We start from the raw sequence: 21066 nt of genomic DNA, 5'->3' as shown, positions 1-21066 counted from the left end.
TTGTAATGTAATTTTGGGGTTTTTTTTTGCTTTTTAAGTATTTTCTGCTGTGTTTTTCAGTGTTTTTATGATTGATGGTCGCTTGTTGGCCTGATAGGTGTATTGTGTCCAAATTTCGTGTCAATTCGCTCAGTGGTTTTTGAGTTATGTTATTCCCACAAATGAACATTTATATAGATTGTAATATTTATTGTTTATTTATTTATTTACATTTATATGCCGCCCTTCTCAGATGTTCCCACCTCAACATCTTTAAAGGACATTTAATCAACTACCAAGCTTGCAAACTTTGTGTTTTGTCTGTCTGTCTGTTTGTTTTTTTGTTTGTTAAAAAATGCAACACAACTGTTTGGTCTGCTCCTGACATGATAAATAAATAAGCCTTGGGCATTATTCCACAGGGACATACAAACTCCACTTTCTTCACTGCCAACAGAATTGTGTCCAATTCTGGGCACCACAATTCAAGAGAGATATTGACAAGCTGGAATGTGTCCAGAGGAGGGCAACTAAAATGATCAAGGGTTTGGAGGACAAGCCCTATGAGGAGCGGCTTAAGGAGCTGGGCATGTTTAGCCTGAAGAAGAGAAGGCTGAGAGGAGATATGATAGCCATGTATAAATATGTGAGAGGAAGCCACAGGGAGGAGGGGGTAAGCTTGTTTTCTGCTTCCCTGGAGACTAGGATGCAATGGAAGAATGGCTTCAAACTACAAGAAAGGAGATTCCATCTGAACATGAGGAAGAACTTCCTGACTGTGAGAGCCGTTCAGGAGTGGAACTCTCTGCCATGGAGTCTGGTGGAGGCTCCTTCTTTGGAAGCTTTTAAACAGAGGCTGGATGGCCATCTGTCAGGGGTGATTTGAATGCAATATTCCTGCTTCTTGGCAGAATGGGGTTGGACTGGATGGCCCACGAGGTCTCTTCCAACTCTTTGATTCTATGATTCTATGATTCTATGAACAGAACTTCTGAATATGTCACTAGCCATTGACACAGGTGAAAAATCAGGAGAGAATGCTGCTGAAACATGGCCACACAGCCTGGAAAACTCACAGCAGTCCAGTGATTCCGACCATGAAAGCTTTCGAGAACATAGAATTAATGTGTTCGACACCACTACGACCACTCTGACACAATGCTCTGGGATCCTGAAAATTGTAGGTTGGCACGGGAACTAAAAACGACAACACTAGTATTTCACAGCAGCTGAAGTGATGCCAAACTGCATTAATTCTGCAGTGTAGATGCACCCAAAGATACAAACCTATGGATTCATGTTACAAGTGAAGATCTTTTGAACTGCAAGAGCACTCAATGCTGGAATGGAATGTTCCCTTGTCAAGTTGATATCCCCCCAGGCGGCAGGGTCTCCCGCCTTCAAGCTGGTCTGAACTGCAGCAGGGAGTTCCGCAGTTCCGGAGAGCCAAGTTGGGCCTGACTGATGAAATGTGTCCCAGCGAGCAGCTCAAGCTGAACCAAGGCTGCAAGAAGCCTTTCTTTCACTTTCCCCTCTCCCTCTCTTTGTAACAAAAGCGCCTAATAAAACACTTAAGATTTGAAACTTTAAATCCTTTCCGCTTGATACTTTGTGTCCTTTACTGACTGAAACTTTTCTAACATGAAATAAACTTTTTTCTGAGCTCCGGGGAACCGTGAGCTCACCAGGGATGCCTTCCCGGCCTCCCTGGGCCCCCAAATCCGCGTTAGTTAAAACCATGGATACGGAGGTTTTCCTAATGGGCCCCCTTATCCGCCAAAGCAACAACATGGCGGATCGGCCCCGTTCAAATTTCATATTTTTCTGCATTAAATCCTAAGACTAACTGCCACCTTGGTTTTCTCATTTTGGACTCCTGCACCCGGGAAATAATTGTTTTTGTTTAAATATTAAATCTGGCCAAGTCAACAGCTGATTGTCAAATTTCGCCGGCTTTTCCGGGCTGCTTCATCTCGCTCGCTACCGCTCGCTCCTGCATGGCCCCCGCCGCCGGGGACCCGCCGCCATTGTCCAAGAAGGTGCCTTGGGAGAGGAGGGTCGGGCAGGGAGGCCCGATCCTCGGTTGGGAGCGCTAGTTTTACCAAGGACAGAGCAGCAGAACCCAGCTCCCCCTTCAGCTCCAGCTCCTGCTTAAAGGAAGAACCATTCTTCTGTTGGCCAGCCCGGGCCATGGGCTGACCTCCACCTCCAAGCTTCTTCGCCCGGACTTTGGGATTTCTAGTTTTCCTTTTTTTTTTTAATGAAATAAATAAAATACTCTCTTACTGTGATGAACTGGGGTTGGGATGGGTTGTGAGTTGTACAAATATGAAATGCCTGTAAGAGATACCTATGCCTTATGCTTATGATATATGTAACCTTTATGAATTCCCCTGTATCCTCACCCCCCTGACCTTCGCCCCACAAAACCAGGAACTGCTTGAGGAAAGAGCCCCAGCCTCTTCCTCAAATCACCCATTGATTGACTCATCAGCACAAACAATGCTACTGATCCCCAACCTTAGCCCTCGGAGCAAGGCCAGCAAAGGAAGAGGGGTCAGCAGAGCCTCGGAAAAGGAGACTGATTAAATCACCCAGATATTGTTGACCCTCCGGGTGGTCCGATATCGATCTAGCCTATTCAAATCACTCGCCAGACCCATCAAAGACAGGAAAGCTCTTTGTTTACCAAGTATCACCCTCTTCCCGCCGAGGACAAAGCCCGCATTCCAGCAGGCAGGAAACCCAAATCCCATCATCTTTCCCCTTTGTCTACGGCCGTCCCGCCCTCCTCACTCCTGATTGGCCCAGGCTCAGAGGCGAGCGGAGGGCGCCCATTGGCCCTCCCGAGACGCGGGAACGTTCTGATTGGCTGAAAACCAAGGCGGGCCGCCAAGCCTCCTCCCAGCTGTTCCAGCCTCAGCCAATCAGAGTCAAGCCGGCCAGCAAGGGGCGGCGGGAGTTTCAAACTGCTTTCTTTTGTCCTGTACTGTATAAAAATGCCTGAAATCTTTGTATCTGTATGCTTGTAGAGGAACTATCCCTACAGTTGCATCCAACTCAGCTGAATTGCAAATAAACCTCGATCGCTGGACTTCTTCCGCCTCTGGTGAGCTGATTTCATATTAAAATATTCCTGCGCTCTTGGATTGGCTTCCGGAAAAATCTCACCAAGGTATCCAGGACTCTCTTTGGTGTAGTCCTAGGGCTCTCCTCTCCGGAGGGGCCCCCAAAAGGAGCTCGATATCAGAGTGTCTTTAAACAGAGCTTGGATGTGCATCTTTTAGGAGTGCTCTTGCTGTGTATTCCTGCCTATGCTTGTACTCCAACAGGCAAAACATTAGGAGAGAATGCTGCTGAACCATGGCCATCCAGCCTGAAAAACTCACAGCAACCCAATCCAAGCCCTCCCAACAGATGGCCATCCAGCCTCTGCCAGAGAAGGGTACTCCACTAGCCAAGGGATCTTCCAAATTCTTCAGCCCTGTATAGAGAAACCTATAGAGACCAGGCATCCTAGAGATGGGCTTCCTTGATTTGCAGCCCCTTCAAATCTCCTCCATTTGGTTTGATACCCCCAAAGCTTCTCAATGGGATTTCTGTGGCCCACACTCACTCCCCAGCAGTTTGCAAATCCTCAACTTTTGGAAAGTGTTGGCCCAATTAAACGGCGAGGCATTATCCGTCCGAGGCATCTCCAAACTTTTTAATATCAAGTAATTACTTGGCACTTATGAGACCAGATGCATTCACAATTTCAATTTAAATGCAAATACTGGTGAAGGATTTACACAGGTTGGATAGCTCTAATTTTTTTTAATAAATGCTCATTTGGAGTAAGAGGAGGAAGGCGGGAGAGTTTGCTATTTGCAGATGGAGGAGACTGTACGCCTCTCTCTCCCTCTCTCTCTCTTCACCTGGGATCATGCTAATTAGATCTGTTTGTTTTTTGCCGTATTTTAGTCAAAGGGAGGCCAAGATGGTTTCTTACTTAACTAGATTTTACTCTATGAGTCATTCAAAATTCTAGAAAGGGGACGGGCCAACTTGGCTCCTCCTGGACTTCAACTCCCACAATTCCTAACTCAGATAAGATGTTTAATGGAGCTAGAATCATGGAGTTGGGAGGGACCACAAGGGACCACAAGGGTTGGTCATCTTGTCCAACACTTGCACTACAAAGCCCACCATCTCCATTCTGCCCACCATCTTAAAGCCCATCATCACCATCACCATTAAAGCCCACCATCTCCATTCTGACTGCAACCCTCCCATTAGGTTGAATGTTTAGGAAATCTCCAACATCCATGGAGATCCTCCACCTAATTGAGACCTTTCGAGCCCTCATGGGATGAGCAGAGCCAAGGAGTAGCTTCATGAGGACCTTCTGTTGCTGAGCCTCTAGAACAGGTATGGGCTCTCCAGGTGTTTTGGACTTCAACTCCCACAATTCCCAACTCAGTTAAGATGTTTCATGGAGCTAGACTCATGGAGTTGGGAGGGACCACAAAGTTTGGTCATCTTGTCCAACCCTTGCACTACAAAAATGCACTATTAAAGCCCACCATCTCCATTCTGACTGCAACCCTCCCATTAGGTTGAAGGTGGTCATCATCTTCTTTAGGAAATCTCCAACATCCATGAAGATCCTCCACCTAATTGAGACCTTTCCAGCCCGCATGGGATGGACAGAACCAAGGAATAGCTTCAAGAGGAGCTTCTGTTGCTGAGCCTCTAGAAAAGGTATGGGCCAACTTGAGCTCTCCGGGTGTTTGGGACTTCAACTTCCACAATTCCTAACTCAGTTAAGATGTTTCATGGAGCTAGAATCATGGAGTTGGGAGGGATCACAAGGGTTGGTCATCTTGTCCAACACTTGCACTACAAAAATGCACTATTAAAGCCCACCATCTCCATTCTGACTGCAACCCTTCTATTAGGTTGAAGGTGATCATCATCTTCTTTAGGAAATCTCCAACATCCATGGAGATCCTCCATCTAACCGAGACCTTTGCAGCCCTCATGGGATGGGCAGAGCCAAGGAATAGCTTCAAGAGGAGCTTCTGTTGCTGAGCCTCTAGAAAAGGTATGGGCCAACTTGAGCTCTCCGGGTGTTTGGGACTTCAACTTCCACAATTCCTAACTCAGTTAAGATGTTTCATGGAGCTAGAATCATGGAGTTGGGAGGGATCACAAGGGTTGGTCATCTTGTCCAACACTTGCACTACAAAAATGCACTATTAAAGCCCACCATCTCCATTCTGACTGCAACCCTTCTATTAGGTTGAAGGTGATCATCATCTTCTTTAGGAAATCTCCAACATCCATGGAGATCCTCCATCTAACCGAGACCTTTGCAGCCCTCATGGGATGGGCAGAGCCAAGGAATAGCTTCAAGAGGACCTGTAGGTTGGTTTCTTGGTGTGTCCCAATGCTGTTGCTCAGCCTCTAGAACAGGTATGGGCCAACTTGGGCTCTCCAGGTGTTTTGGACTTCAACTCCCACAATTCCTAACTCAGTTAAGATGTTTCATGGAGCTGGAATCATGGAGTTGGGAGGGACCACAAGGATTGGTCATCTTGTCCAACTCTTGCACTACAAAAATGCATGATTAAAGCCCACCATCTCCATTCTGACTGCAACCCTCCCATTAGGTTGAAGGTGGTCATCATCTTCTTTAGGAAATCTCCAACATCCATGGAGATCCTCCACCTAATTGAGACCTTTGCAGCCCTCATGGGATGAGCAGAGCCAAGGAGTAGTTTCATGAGGACCTTCTGTTGCTGAGCCTCTAGAACAGGTATGGGCCAACTTGGGCTCTCCGGGTGTTTTGGACTTCAACTCCCACAATTCCTAACTCAGTTAAGATGTTTCATAGAGCTAGAATCATGGAATTGGGAGTGACCACAAGGTTTGGTCATCTTGTCCAACCCTTGCACTACAAAAATGCACTATTAAAGTCCACCATCTCCATTCCGACTGCAAGCCTCCCATTAGGTTGAAGGTGGTCATCATCTACTTTAGGAAATCTCCAACATCCATGAAGCTCCTCCACCTAATTGAGACCTTTCTAGCCCTCATGGGATAGGCAGAACCAAGGAGTAGCTTCAAGAGGACCTTCTGTTGCTGAGCCTCTAGAACAGGTATGGGCCAACTTGGGCTCTCCAGGTGTTTTGGACTTCAACTCCCACCATTCCTAACTCAGTTAAGCTGTTTCATGGAGCTAGAATCATGGAGCTGGGAGGGACCACTTGTCCAACTCTTGCACTACAAAAATGCATGATTAAAGCCCACCATCTTCTGATTGCAACCCTTCCATTAGGTTGAAGGTGGTCGTCATCTTCTTTAGGAAATCTCCAACATCAATGGAGAACCTCCACCTAATTGAGACCTTTGCAGCCCTCATGGGATGGGCAGAGCCAAGGTGTAGCTTCAAGAGGACCTGCAGGTTGGTCTTTTGGTGTGTCCCAATGCTGTTGCTGAGCCTCTAGAACAGGTATGGGCCAACTTATGCTCTCCAGGTGTTTTGGACTTCAACTCCCACAATTCCTAACTTGGATAAGATGCTTCATGGAGTTAGAAGGGACCAGAAGGGTTGGTCATCTTGTCCAACTACAAAAATGCACTATTAAAGTTCACCATCTTCTGACTGCAAGTCTCCCATTAGGTTGAAGGTGGTCATCATAGAATCCTAGAGTTGGAAGAGACCTCATGTGTCATCCAGTCCAACCCCATTCTGCCATGAAGCAGGACAATTGCATTCAAAGCACCCCCAACAGATGGCCATCCAGCCTCTGTTTAAAAGCCTCCAAAGAAGGAGTCTCTACCACACTCCCTCCGGGGCAGAGAGTTCCACTGCTGAACAGTTCTTACAGTCAGGAAGTTCTTCCTCATGTTCAGATGGAATCTCCTTTTCTGTAGTTTGAAGCCATTGCTCCATTGTGTCCTAGTCTCCAGGGAAGCAGAAAACAAGCTTGCTCCCTCCTCCCTATGACTTCTTCTCATGTATTCATACATGGCTATCATGTCTTCTCTCAGTCTTCTCTTCTGCAGGCTAAACATGCCCAGCTCTTTAAGCTGCTCCTCATAGGGCTTGTTCTCCAGACCCTTGATCCTTTGAGCCGCCCCCTTTCTCTGGACACATTCCAGCTTAGAGTCAATTGTGATGCCCAGAATTGGACACAATATTCCAGGTGTGGTCTGACCAAGGCAGAATAGAGAATGGGAAGCATGACTTCCCTGGATCTAGACACTAGGCTCCTATTGATGCAGGACAAAATCCCATTGGCTTTTTTTAGTCAGAATATGTTGAAGTATGTAATGTGTTTTAAATGTAATTTCATGTAGTTGTAATATGGATGCCACAAGATTGTATTGCTGTGATGTATGTTTATGTTTGGGACTGTGAGTTAGTAGCCCTGAGATACTCTCTGAACTGAGTTGTGAGAGAAATTAGGGAGTATCTGATATCTGCCAAGCAGCCAAGCAGCTGCAGGATTGTTTACACTTTCGCTTCCTTTGTTTTTTTGTGTGGTGGAGGCTCCTTCTTTGGAAGTTTTTAAACAGAGGCTGGATGGCCATCTGTCAGGGGTGCTTTGAATGCAATATTCCTGCTTCTTGGCAGAATGGGGTTGGACTGGATGATGGCCCAGGAGGTCTCTTCCAACTCTTTGATTCTAGGATTCTATGATTCTGCCTACTGTGTACTTCATGTCTTGTCGCTTACTGGAATTGATGTGTTTTGAACTGCTCTAAGTAAATTGAACCTGTTTTGTAACCAGAAGTCTCCAGAGTCCATGATTTCTACCAAGCCTGTGCAAAATCCTCCACTAAACGCTAACATTTTTTGCCGCTGCATCACATTCCTGGCTCATGTTCCCCTTCCTCCCCATGAGGACTACAAGATCTTTTTCACACGTCCTGCTCTTGAACCACACGTCCCCCATTCTGTCTCTTTGCATTTCCTTTTTATGCCTAAGTGGAGTCTCTTGCATTTGTCTCTGTTGAACTTCATTTTGTTAGATTTGGCCCATCATCTCTCTAATCTGTTCAGATCGTTTTGAATTATGCTCCTCTCTTCTGGAGTCTTGGCTCTCCCTCCCAATTTGGTGTCATCTGCAAACTTGATGATCATGCCTTCTAGCCCTTCATCTAAGGGTTACAAGTAAAGATGTTCCACCCAAACTTCACAAGAGAAGATGTTCCAAGTGAAGATGTGCTGAACTACAAGAACACTCAATGCTGGAATGGAACATTCCCTCTTTGAGTTTCTTTCAACAGAGCTTGGGTGGACATCTTTCAGGAGTGCTTTTGCTATGTATTCCTAGAATCATAGAATCCTAGAGTTGGAAGAGACCTCCTGGGCCATCATCCAGTCCAACCCCCTTCTGCCAAGAAGCAGGAATATTGCATTCAAATCACCCCTGACAGATGGCCATCCAGCCTCTAGGTTCTTGTGGGTTTTTTCGGGCTATAGAGCCATGTTCTAAAGGCATTTCTCCTGACGTTTCGCCTGCATCTAGAACATGGCTCTATAGCCTGAAAAAACCCACAAGAACCAGGTGATTCCAGCCATGAAAACCTTCGACAATACATCCAGCCTCTGTTTAAAAGCTTCCAAAGAAGGAGCCTCCACCACACTCTGGGGCAGAGAGTTCCACTGCTGAACGGCTCTCACAGTCAGGAAGTTCTTCCTCATGTTCAGATGGAATCTCCTTTCTTATAGAGCTGGACTAGATGTTCCTTTTATTTATCTGGAATCCTATGCTTGTCTTCCAACAGAGGTTTCCAAATAAGCATTTCTTTTTGCTGTGAATTCTTGCAAAGGGTGTTTCTGTTTGCTTCAAAAATACATGAGAAGGAAGGATGGAAGTGGCACGAGTAAACTTCACAAGCTCAAAGCAGCAAATGGGTAATGCACAGCATCCCAAAAAGGACGTTTTCTTGTTTTCCCCTTGCAATGCTGAACATGGAGTTGTGAGCCCTGAGTGTGTTTATTTCCAATTCCTCCCTAAACTCACGAAAAAGGAGCGGATGCCGAGAATCGCTGCTGTCGTCTTTGAGGCTTCTGGGATGCCTCTGAGTTGATCTGACATTTCCATTTCCTTCCCCTTGCTTCTCATCACTGGAGGAATTCATTAGGGTTTGTGTGTGTGTGTTTATATATATATGTATAAAACCAAGATGGAATTTTAATTATATTTTGCCTGGTCTCCTGGGGCTCCCAGGCTTGAGTTGCTTTGAATAAATATGCAAGAAGGTTAGTTTATTATGCCGTGACTCATGAAATCTGCATCCAAAGGGAGCCGGAGTTGGGATGTCTATATTTGCTAGCTCTCAGAAAAATCTCCGCTGATGATGATGATGATGATGAGGCCTTTTTTCCCCCCTTGGCTCAAAGACCAAGCTCATCCTATCCTTGGAAGGAGGGGAAAAGAAAGGAACCAAATGGAGATCAAGAGGGTTTGAGAATTCCCCGTGGAGCTTCAAACTAGAGAAGTGTTTCTCAACCTTCCGAATGCCGAGACCCCTTAATCCAGTTCCTCGTATCGTGGTGACCCCCAACCATAAAATTATTTTCCTTGCTGCTTCATAACTGTAATTTTGCCATTGTTATGGATTGTAATGTAAATAACTGATATGGAGGATGTATATTTTCATTCACTCAACCAAGTTTGGCACAAATACCCAATATGCCCAAATTTGAATACTGGTGGGGTGGGGGTGGGGGTTGATTTTGGCATTTGGGAGTTGTAGTTGCTGGGATTTATAGTTCACCTACAATCAAAGACCATTCTGAACTCCACCAATGATGAAATTGAACCAAACTTGACGCTCGGGACTCCCATGACCAACAGAAAATACTGGAATGGAATACTGGAATACCTTGAGTTCTGGAGTTGTTGTTCACCAGAGAGCACTGTGGACTCAAACAATGATGTATCTGGACCAAACATGGCACAAATACTCAATATACCCAAATGTGAACACTAGTAGAGTTTGGGGGAAACAGACCTTGACATTTGGGAGTTGTAGTTGCTGGGATGTATATTTCACCTACAATCAAATAATATTCTGAATCTCACCAATGATTGAATTGGGCCAGACTTCCCACACAGAACCCCCATGACCAAGAGAAAATACTGTGCTTTCTGATAGTCTTTGGCGACCCCTCTGACACCCCCTCATGACCCCCCTTGGGGTCCCGACCCCCAGGTTGAGCACCACTGCTCTAGGGGCTAGACCAAGACATCAATCCAAAGACTCAAACAATAACCTTGGCTAGGCTTGAGAGCCTAAAGGTTATCGCCCAGCCATTTGGCAAACATTGGTCACCTTAATCCAGTCAGCTAGACATTTCTTCATTGTTTCCCTGTTGCCCGCCTCCCTTCCCCCGCATTGGCTGAGCGGCCAAAGCAGGGCTCAGGCCACCATTGGCTCTCCTGCTGGCTTGCTGACATCACAGCCAATCATAACAAAGCCAGCTCAGGGAGGGGGGGGTTGGTGGACATGGGAACTTTTGAATCTGAAGGCTATAAAAATTGTATCTCTGCCCAATGGGCATGTCGATTTTGTTGGCAGATTACTGCAATCGTCATCCTTTCCAGCTGGAATGAAATCAAAACCTTGGTGGCTTTCTCTTCAACTTGGTGAGATTTATTCTGTAACATCGGCTTCTCTTTCTCACCAGGCAACCCACAATGACTTGGGTCTATCCACAGCCATTCTAAATTGCTTGACCACACTTGCATTAGAGGAAAAGGCATTTGGGAAGGGAAACCAAAAAGATAGACCACTCCAGCGAGATCTGAGCTGATTCATCCTTGTGGGGAGAACAAATAGAAAGTGCTTAAGGGTGGAGGCATGACAGTTCCAGGCTACATCTCCCCTAATCCCCCTCCTGGATTCTGGGAACTGTTGCCCAGGAATAGGCAGCTTGCCCTTCCACACTGCAACTCCCTTTTTGTGACGGACCCCACTTGTGCGCCGACTCATCCACCCGAGGACAAGTGTAACATGTGGGATTATCAAGTGCAAACAGTGTATCCGGCTGCCAAAACATAATCAGGCCAAGGCTTTGGTGGAGTCTGCGCCTCCCTCCCAAGGTCTCATTAATCTCCAGTTATTATTAAAAAGCCCCCGTCACCAAAGGGGGGGGGGCTGTGCTCCAGTGTTATGGATATATTGGATTACAGAGAAAGAGTTTCAGATGAATTGCTCCGTCCAGGAAGATTAATCTTTGAGGTGGATACAGCCAGAAGGCATCCAGCAAGAGCTTGGAGGTTATCTCAGGTGCTGCCTTCCCAGAGCAACTGAGGAACATCTCAGAGCACTGGATCTGGCAGCTTCTCTACAGACCTCATCACATTGAGAGGGGAAAGCAGGGGTGACCATCCCTTTAAGAGCAGAGAATCACCCTTCTTATATCATCAGCAGTCCTGTTTTCATTCTGCCTCCCCATCACACTCACACTCACAGGTGGAAACTTAAGAGCTGGCATTACATTCATCTTATATTCATCACATGGTCAGCATTATATTTTTGTTTGTGATCAGGAGAAAGAACAATATCCGAAAGCCGAAAGATCCCTTGCCCTGCCCAAAGTCCCTTACATCGAAGGAGTTTGGCGCCAGGTTAAAACCACTTCTTTCCATGGGATCCTATAGTTCTGCATAGGATACAGGTTGCCCATGCATGATCTACACTGTAGAAGTAATGCACTTTGACACCACTTTAACTGCCATGGTTCAATTTCTACTGAATCCTGAGAGCTGTATCTTAATGACACACCAACATTGAACCTTATCTCTCAAGATCCCATATCATCGAGCCATGGCAGTCAAAGCAGTGCCAAACTGCATTAATTCTACATCATAGACTCACTCATAGTGGACTAAACCGACCCAGCAGCACCTATATCCTAGACCTGTCAAGGTTAAAGCAGAACTTCTTGAACTCGATGCACCAACTAAGCAGGTAACTTGTGGAAACTAATTCCAGAATTCGACAACGTGCTGTATGGAGCTGATGTCCAAAAATAAGAACAGAAGGTTCAACTGTAGGTTGATCTGTTTTGGTGAATCTGATCAACTCTGTGTGGACGATAGCTGGCATCTCAATCCTGGCCTGCTTTGTTTGTTGAGCTCTGTCATTTGCACTATGCGAGAAATGCTATAAACAACTACAATATTATGTGCCCAGGACCAATAACCAAAAGGTATGGTGATATACAGAGCCACACCCTGAGAGCATCCCCCTAAACCACAAGCAAGTTTCACTCTGTGCTGATGACATGGACCTTAGGTAAGGATGACCACATGTGCAGAGGATATAACAATACAGGACATCCCCAAGTTCTTTGTTATTATGGGCATGGGCCAAGTTCAGCCCTCCTTCCAGATGTTTTGGACTTCAACTCCCACAATTCCTAACAGCCTACCGGCTGTTAGGAATTGTGGAGGTTGAAGTCCAAAACATCTGGAGGGAAGGCCGAAGTTGGCCCATACCTGACGTACGGCTAATATTTCAGCCCTACCTACCCAGCACAAATGAACTCTCGTTTACACCTTCTGCAACCCCACATTCATTCCACCTCCAAGAGAGATCTCACATCTACACAAGGCACCAATGGGATTTCAGCATTGGCAGGTGAGACACTCTTCTGTATAACGAAGTAACACAGTTTATTTATAACTTTTGGCTCCAACGCTTGTGGTTACATTTATGTTTTGTTGCAATCTTGAGGCTTACACTCAGTATAATATACTTGGTTTACTTTTCTGAAATAGACTTTCAAGGTTTCACATTCACAAACATGTTACTTGCTTCACACATTCTTGACTGAAATTATATTCTGACTAAAGCACCACTGGCTTTCTTTATGTTCCTAAAACTTGAGCTCTATTTAACTAACTACTTCTATATATCAGAAGTCTTTAACACATCTTCATAACTGCGTATTTCTTACAGGAGTTCCTAACTCTTTTCTCTCACAGAAGTTCCTAACTGTCTCTCACAAACAGGAATCCCTAACTCTTCTCACAAACAGCAATTCCTAACTCACTCTTTTGACTCTCTCACTGCCTATTTTTTTAAAACCTTGGCTCCGCCCCTTTTGAATGTTTAGCTCTGCTCTCTCTCCAGCTGTCATTTTGGCCTAGCCACCTTTTCAATCGTGGGCCTACACTAATCTGCATATGACCAATCGGCTTCCATATGCAAATGAATCCTATCTCTGCTGTTGCTACCCTGTCTGTGCCTATTCTTCCCTATCTGCCATATGTAAACATAGAGCTATACACCAAAAATTTAACATAGAGTAGCAATTTCGCTACAGCAGGCATCCTCCAAAATGGCTCTTACCTCGGACGATGATGTTGGTGGATTTTTTGGCTGGGTTCCCCACGTTGTTGTTGGCGATGCAGCTGTAGGTGCCGGCATCCTCCGAGGTGATGGCAGGAATGGTCAGCGTCCCGCCCTTCAGGGCCGACTTCTCCGGCAGGGCGCCCACCGACCGCACCCAGCTCAGCGTTGGCAGTGGTTCCCCTCCCGTGGTGACACAAGCCAACGTGATGGCCTCCCCGGGATTCACCACGATGGGGTCGTCCACCAGGAGCTTGATGGAGGGAGAGGCTGTGGAGGGAAGGAGGCAACAGGTCAATCGCCGCTGCAAAATCAACTGCTATGAGAACACTGTCTCTGAAACTGAACCTTGATTTCCTCCAGGCTGCAACTCCTATCCTTGCTAATCAATGACATTCAATCAGATTTACCTGTCATGCCTAGGTGTGCCCTAAGATGCAAGGAGAGGCATTTGCCCTACATCATAGGTCAGTTTGTTCCCCATTACCTCCAAAAGCTGCATTGCACACAGCAAGCCATAATAATAACAATATTTTTTTTTCTGTGTGTCAGGAGTGACTTGAGAAACTGCAAGTCACTTCTGGTGTGGAAGAATTGGCCATCTGCAAGGAAGTTGCCCAGGGGACACCCAGATGATATGACGTTTTATCATCTTTCTGGTATGCATCTTTCTAGTATGCATGCCCAGTCTGGAACACATCCCACCACACTAAAACAGTGGATGTGGCTCTTAATGAGACATGCCGCATTATCACGAGGTGTCTGCGCCCTAAACCACTGAAGAAATTACACTGTTTAGCTGGTATTGCACCACCTGACATCCGCCGGGAAGTAGCAGCCAATAGTGAAAGGACCAAGGCAGAGACATCTCAAGCTCACCCCTTGTTTGGGTATCAGCCAGCACGTCAATGACTTAAATCAAGACATAGTTTTCTAAGATCTACAAAGACACTCGCTGGAACACCTCAGCAAGCGAGAGTCCAAAAGTGGCAGGTTCAAACCCAGAACCAATGGCTGATACCAAATGAGAGACTCCCCCCTAGGCACACAGAAGACTGGGCAACTTGGAAGGCGCTGAACAGACTGCGCTCTGGCACCACGAGATGCAGAGCCAACCTCAAGAAATGGGGCCACAAAGTGGAGTCCACGACATGCGAGTGTGGAGAAGAGCAAACCACTGACCACCTGCTGCAATGCAACCTGAACCCCGCCACATGCACAGTGGAGGACCTTCTCATAGCGACACCAGAGGCACTCCAAGGGGCCAGATACTGGTCAAAGGACATTTAATCAACTACCAAGCTTACAAACTTTGTGGTTTTTTTTACCTGTTTGTTTGTTTTGTTCTGTTAGAAATGTAATACAATGGTCTGGTTGCCCCTGACATGATAAATAAAATAAATAAATACATCTTTCTGGGAGGCTTCTCTTATTTATTTATTTGTTTGTTTGTTTATTTATGGCATTTATATGCTACCCTTCTCACCCTGAAGGGGAGTGGCTCACATTATATATGAATATACAATATATTATATTATATTATATTGTTAGCATAGCATAGGAGACAAGATGGAACTGTCCTCCTGGTCCCTTCTCTCTCTGCTCTGGCCCCACATGACAGAGGGAACTCAATCTTCTCTTTCCGGATTTGAACCCCTGACCTGTCGGTTAGCAGTCCTGCTGGCACAAGGCTTTAACCCATTGCACCACTGGGAGCTCGATAATGACAATGACAATGATAATGATAATAATAACAATAATAATAATAGATGGACTACAAGCAGAGGCATAACACCGTTGCTCAGATGATTCATTGCCAGAGTCTTTACGGTTCGATCTTTAGATCCTTGTCTCATGTCAGCTTTTCCAGTTGTTTCTCTTCAATCCTGCTGTCACCTGAGATCACAACATCGACAATCCATACTTTGTTTTTTCCTACAATTGTGAGGTCTTGGGCTCCAAAACTCTGTTGGTCTGATTTCAGAAGTCCCAGAGTAGTTTGATGTGTTTATTTATTTAGCAGTCTTCTCACCTCTATCGAGGGACTCAGGCCGGTTTCCAACATCAATATTACAGACAGTCATTAAAAACATCAAATTCTAAATCACACTAAAACATTAAAACATTAAATAGCAAAATACAGTCATATAAATTACAATGGTCAGTCGTCATCAAAAAATCATTGTTCGTCATCATCTACCCATATCATGTCCATTTTCTGTAACTTTTTCAGGCTTGTGATCCCACCAGTTTTTTGTCACAGGCAGATGGGATTTGTGGCACAAGTTTCAGTGAATCATCTGAGCAATGGTGTTGTGCCTCTGCTTGGAGTCCGTCTGCGGCATCTTCTTGCAGGAGCTGAGAATGTGATCCATTGTTTCGTCAGCTTCCTTGCAGAGTCTACTCTTGGAATTATTATTATTATTATTATTATTATTATTATTATTATTATTGACACAAAAGCACAGTATGTCACAACAAATGAGATCTCTATGCTATATTTCCTATCAAAAAAATCACAAATTGAACACTTCCCAAGTGTCTAGGACTGTGTGATGTATTTTCGAATGATGAGTGCAGATCCAAGTAAAGTGGCCTTTTGCAGTTGATAGATTGTTATTTTGTCAATGTGTATTTTTCCAAATGCTAGTTGAGATCTTTTGGCACGGCACCCAGTATGCCAATGACCACTGGGACCACCTGTACCGGTTTATGCCAGAGACTTTGCAGTTCGATTTTGAGGTCTTGATAGCGGCTGAGTTTTTCCTATTGTTTTTCCTCAATGCGACTGTCACCTAGTAAGGCGACATCAGTAATCCAGACTTTTTTCCTTTCCACAATCGTGATGTCTGGTGTATTGTGTTCCAAAACACTGGATCCATCATCATCATCATCATCATCATCATCATCATCATCATCATCTTAGCAGAGGCTCAAAGCAGCAAATAGTGCCAAAGAGAAGAGCATTTCTCTTTAGTTCCACTCAAAACAGTGAAATAAATTGATTTAGCTGCCTTGCAATCCATACAGCGAGTAAACATGGGATATAAACTAAATCAATAAATCAATACCAGTATTAAAAAAATCTCTAAAATTACAACAGCACAAGAGAGAGGAAACAAACAAGGACATCTAATCACCTCTCAACAAAAGTTTGCTTGAGGCACTGTCAGGCCATTATATGCTAATCAAGGTGGTCAGTTGAAACATTCACACCTAGCTCCAGCAGACAAGAGTCCTTTGTCCCACCCTGGTCATTCCAGAGATATAAAACCCCCTTTTTCCTAGTTCCAACAGACCTCACTACCTCTGAGGATGCTTGCCATAGATGCAGGCGAAACGTCAGGAGAGAATGCCTCTAGACCATGGCCATATAGCCTGAAAAAACTACATCAACCCAGTTATTCCGGCCATGAAAGCCTTTGACAATACATTAAATCAATAAATATATTTTATGGGGCTACAGAAGAAACTGAGTGTTTGTAGGATTTGCGGGTGGTTGTAAGGCCGGGGTACGTGTGTTTCCCTATATTTCCACACATTGGAGGATTTCAAAATGGATCGAAGCAAAGATGGTTCCAAAACTCAGGTCTTTTTTAAAAGGTGCAAGGTTTTGGGGAACCGATAGGTGATTCTGGGGCCACATAAATGGGATCCATTTGCCCATTCCTGGTTGCAATAATGGCACTGAGTTCCATTCCCATTCTATAGTCCTTTGGTTCTGGGAATCCCTTTGTGGAGGTGTCACCCAAAGAGAAATCCATGGATTTGCATTCTGTGTGACTAGGGACTCCACTCAGCCTTGATTCAAGCAATTTGACCCAGCAGGAGCTTTCAAAGATGCCTTTCATTTCACTTTAGACCTCTCAAAACCTAAGCTGACACATGACTGTACGGTGGCTTCCATAACTCCATGTTCTGGAGCTGGAGAATCATCATCTTGCTAAGGCATACAACGATGCTCACAGAGATAGAATTGGAGTTAATTTGGGCCTCAAGCAAGTGTAAAGGCCATTACGGGATGATCTCAGACATGTAGGCAAAGTTCTTTGGACGTTTCAAGTGACCTTAGGAGGCTTTTGGGATTATTTTCCATGTCCTTGTTTGACTCTGGTTGCGAGGGGGGGGGGGGCTCTTCCCCAGGGGTCAATTCCCCCCATTTCTTTTCTATGGACTCTCCAAAATGTGCCACAAATATATCCCTATTTGAGTGAAGATCCCTCAAAATGGCAACTGGAACCAGAACATTTTGGCTGATAACGTTCTTGTAAATCATAGAATCAAAGAGTTGGAAGAGACCTCCTGGGCCGTCCAGTCCAACCCCATTCTGCCAAGAAGCAGGAGTATTGCATTCAAAGCACCCCTGACAGATGGCCATCCAGCCTCTGTTTAAAAGCTTCCAAAGAAGGAGCCTCCACCACACTCTGGGGCAGAGAGTTCCACTGCTGAACGGCTCTCACAGTCAGGAAGTTCTTCCCCATGTTCAGATGGAATCTCCTTTCCTGTAGTTTGAAGCCATTGTTCCATTGCGTCCTAGTCTCCAAGGAAGCAGAAAACAAGCTTGCTCCCTCCTCCTCCCTGTGGCTTCCTCTCACATATTTATACATGGCTATCATATCTCCTCTCAGCCTTCTCTTCTTCAGGCTAAACATGCCCAGCTCCTCAAGCCGCTCCTCATAGGGCTTGTTCTCCAGACCCTTGGTCATTTTAGTCGCCCTCCTCTGGACACATTCCAGCTTGTCAATATCTCTCTTGAATTGTGGTGCCCAGAATTGGACAAAATATTCCAGGTAAAGTGGTCTAACCAAAGCGGAATAGAGCATGGGGAACATGACTTCCCTAGATCTAGACACTATGCTCCTATTGATGCAGGCCAAAATCCCATTGACTTTTTTTGCCGCCACATCACATTGTTGGCTCATGTTTAACTTGTTGTCCATCTGCACTGTGGAATCAATACAATTAAGTCCCATTCACTAGGGTTCATGGGGTGCATCTACACTGTAGAATGAATGCGGTGTGACACCACTTCAATTGCCATGGCTCGGAGCTATGGAATCATGGAAGTTATGCAATGGAAACCTGGGGTTTATAGTTTGGCGAGGCACCAACACTCTTTAGCAGAGAAGGATGAAGTCCTTGTAAAACTACAACTCCCAGGACTCCATCTCCTTGAGCCAGGGCAGTTAACGTGGGGTCAAGCTGCATTAATTCTACAGTATAGATTCGCCCCATGAATGCCAATGAGTTGACTGGGACCCTACATTGAGTTGACATAGATAGGATTGGATGCCGAGTTAATTGCGTCTCCAGCGCGTTGAGTTGTGCCTTGATGCAACACACGCAGTCCTCTTGCTTTAATGTTCTTTTTCGTAAATGCAGCGCACGCTTTCAGGAATTACGCCCCGAAAGAGGCAGATTTCAGGCCCGAGTCCCTGCTGAGATCCATTTGCAGTGCCATAACATATATATATCCATCTGCCAGTTCAGGGCTAATTTATGCCTCCATTAGAGACGTTATGGGAGAGGTTCCTGAAAAGGATTTTTCCCCCTTCTTCTCCTTCTTCCTGGAGAGAGGGCCATTTGGGAAAGCAGCCATATTTACAGTTCGAAAGAGGCACCTGGAAAGCTGCCTTGCCATTCTCCGCACTCCTGAGCCCGGCAGAGCTTTGCAAAGGAGAGGCACGCACAGCCAAGCTGCAAAGGCACAATCAGGGCTGGCGGTTCATTTGGACTCTTTGCCACCGGCAGGATGCTAAATGGCAGGACAGGATTATCAATGCAGGTATTGATTTTCTGCAGCCGTAATTAGCATTGATATGTAGCGTTTGAACAAGCTTCAGGGGGACATTAGGTTGGCACTTTGATGCTACTTCAATCAGCAGTGCTTACTTGGGATTCCTAGTGCCATACGATCTTGGAAGCTAAGCAGGGCCAGCCCTGGTTAGGACTTGGATGGGAGACCGCCAAGGAATCCCACTTGCTGAAGCTTGCATTTCATAGAATCATAGAATCATAGAATCAAAGAGTTGGAAGAGACCTCATGGGCCATCCAGTCCAACCCCATTCTGCCAAGAAGCAGGAATATTGCATTCAAATCACCCCTGACAGATGGCCATCCAGCCTCTGCTTAAAAGCTTACAAAGAAGGAGCCTCCACCACACTCTGGGGCAGAGAGTTCCACTGCTGAACGGCTCTCACAGTCAGGAGTAAAGAATTGCTCAAACCATTACTGAGCAGTTCTTGTTTAGGAAAGCCCTATGCTATTCATGGGATCACTATAAGGAAGAGTCGGAGACGACTGAACGAATGAACAACAAATGTATAGTTGTATGGATTGGTTACTTATAGCTGCCAATCAGTACTGTTTGGCTCCACCTCTTCTTGCAGGAGTGCTTCCTTTCTTTTTCATTCTGCCATCAGAGTTCCTACCATATGGACGTGAGTATGAGATTTGACTCTAAAAGACCCTGATTTAAATTGCCTCTCAGCAACAGTTCTGAGGTTTTTTACCCTTGAGACTTGTGCTTCATGTTCAGACCAACCTGAACGACGGAAGTCTCAAGCGCCTTCAAACCGGTTCTTCTGGCACCAAAGGAAGATCCTGAGTCTTCAAACATAGGCCATCTGAACTGGGGTTGTGGTTTCCTCCGGCATTCACAGCCATTGAGGAAAGAGGAAACTTGGTGAGGCTTCTCAGCTTCAAACCCCTTGGACCCAGGACTGATTGAGACTGTATTTATTTATTTATTTATTTATTTATTTGCTTTATTTCTATACCGCGTTTCTCAACCTAATTAGGCGACTCAATGCGGTTTACACAATGTTAATTAACACAGCAATAACAGTTAAAACACAGCATACACAATAGCAAACACACAACAATCATACATAGTGCCTCAATCACAAATAAGATCCAGTCTCATATCCTTATGCCGTTCCTATGTTCAGTTTACCGTCCTGTGTTCAATTGCGCTAATTAGCCAAACGCTTGCTCAAAGAGCCAGGTTTTAAGCTTCTTCCGAAACGCCAGCAGCGAAGGGGCCTGTCTGATGTCATTGGGTAGGGCATTCCATAACCGAGGGGCCACCACCGAGAAGGCCCTGTCTCTCGTTCCCGCCAACCTTGCCTGTGACGCAGGCGGAACCGAGAGCAGGGCCTCCCCGGACGATCTTAATGTCCGTGTCGGTTCATAGGTGGAGATGCGTTCGGAGAGGTAGGTGGGGCCGGAACTGTTTAGGGCTTTGTAGGCTAGCGCCAGCACCTTGAATTGTGCCCGGTAGGAAATTGGCAGCCAGTGGAGCTGGCTCAACAGAGGAGTGGTATGCTCCCTGAGAGCTGCTCCTGTTAGCAACCTGGCTGCCGAGCGCTGGACCATCTGAAGCTTCCGGGCAGTCTTCAAGGGCAGCCCCACGTAAAGCGCGTTGCAGTAATCTATGCGGGATGTGACCAGAGCGTGGACTACCGTGGCCAAGTCAGACTTCCCGAGGTACGGGCGCAGCTGGCGCACAAGCCGGAGCTGTGCAAATGCTCCCCTGGCCACCGCCGAGACCTGAGGCTCCAGGCTCAGCGATGAATCCAGGGTCACACCCAAGCTGCGAACCTGCGTCTTCAGGGGGAGTGTAACCCCGTCCAACACAGGCTGTAACCCTATGCCCCGTTCGGCCTTTCGACTGACCAGGAGTGCCTCTGTCTTGTCTGGATTCAATTTCAATTTGTTCACCC

At 45.8% G+C, this 21066-nt stretch overlaps 1 protein-coding gene across 4 annotated transcripts in view; it reads right to left on the bottom strand.

Moving 5' to 3' along the window:
- The window catches only part of MDGA2 (MAM domain containing glycosylphosphatidylinositol anchor 2), a 633808-nt gene that overhangs the window by 238971 nt on the left and 373771 nt on the right, over positions 1-21066 (bottom strand). For all 4 annotated transcript variants that reach the window (XM_067463147.1, XM_067463149.1, XM_067463148.1 and 1 more), the window contains exon 6: positions 13342-13611. In XM_067463147.1, the coding sequence (XP_067319248.1) occupies positions 13342-13611 (270 nt within the window). The remainder of the gene's footprint in view (positions 1-13341; positions 13612-21066) is intronic.

This window comes from Anolis sagrei, chromosome 1 (assembly GCF_037176765.1).
Source record: "Anolis sagrei isolate rAnoSag1 chromosome 1, rAnoSag1.mat, whole genome shotgun sequence".
Lineage (NCBI taxonomy): Eukaryota > Metazoa > Chordata > Lepidosauria > Squamata > Dactyloidae > Anolis > Anolis sagrei.
This window is presented reverse-complemented; position numbering and strand designations above follow the sequence as displayed.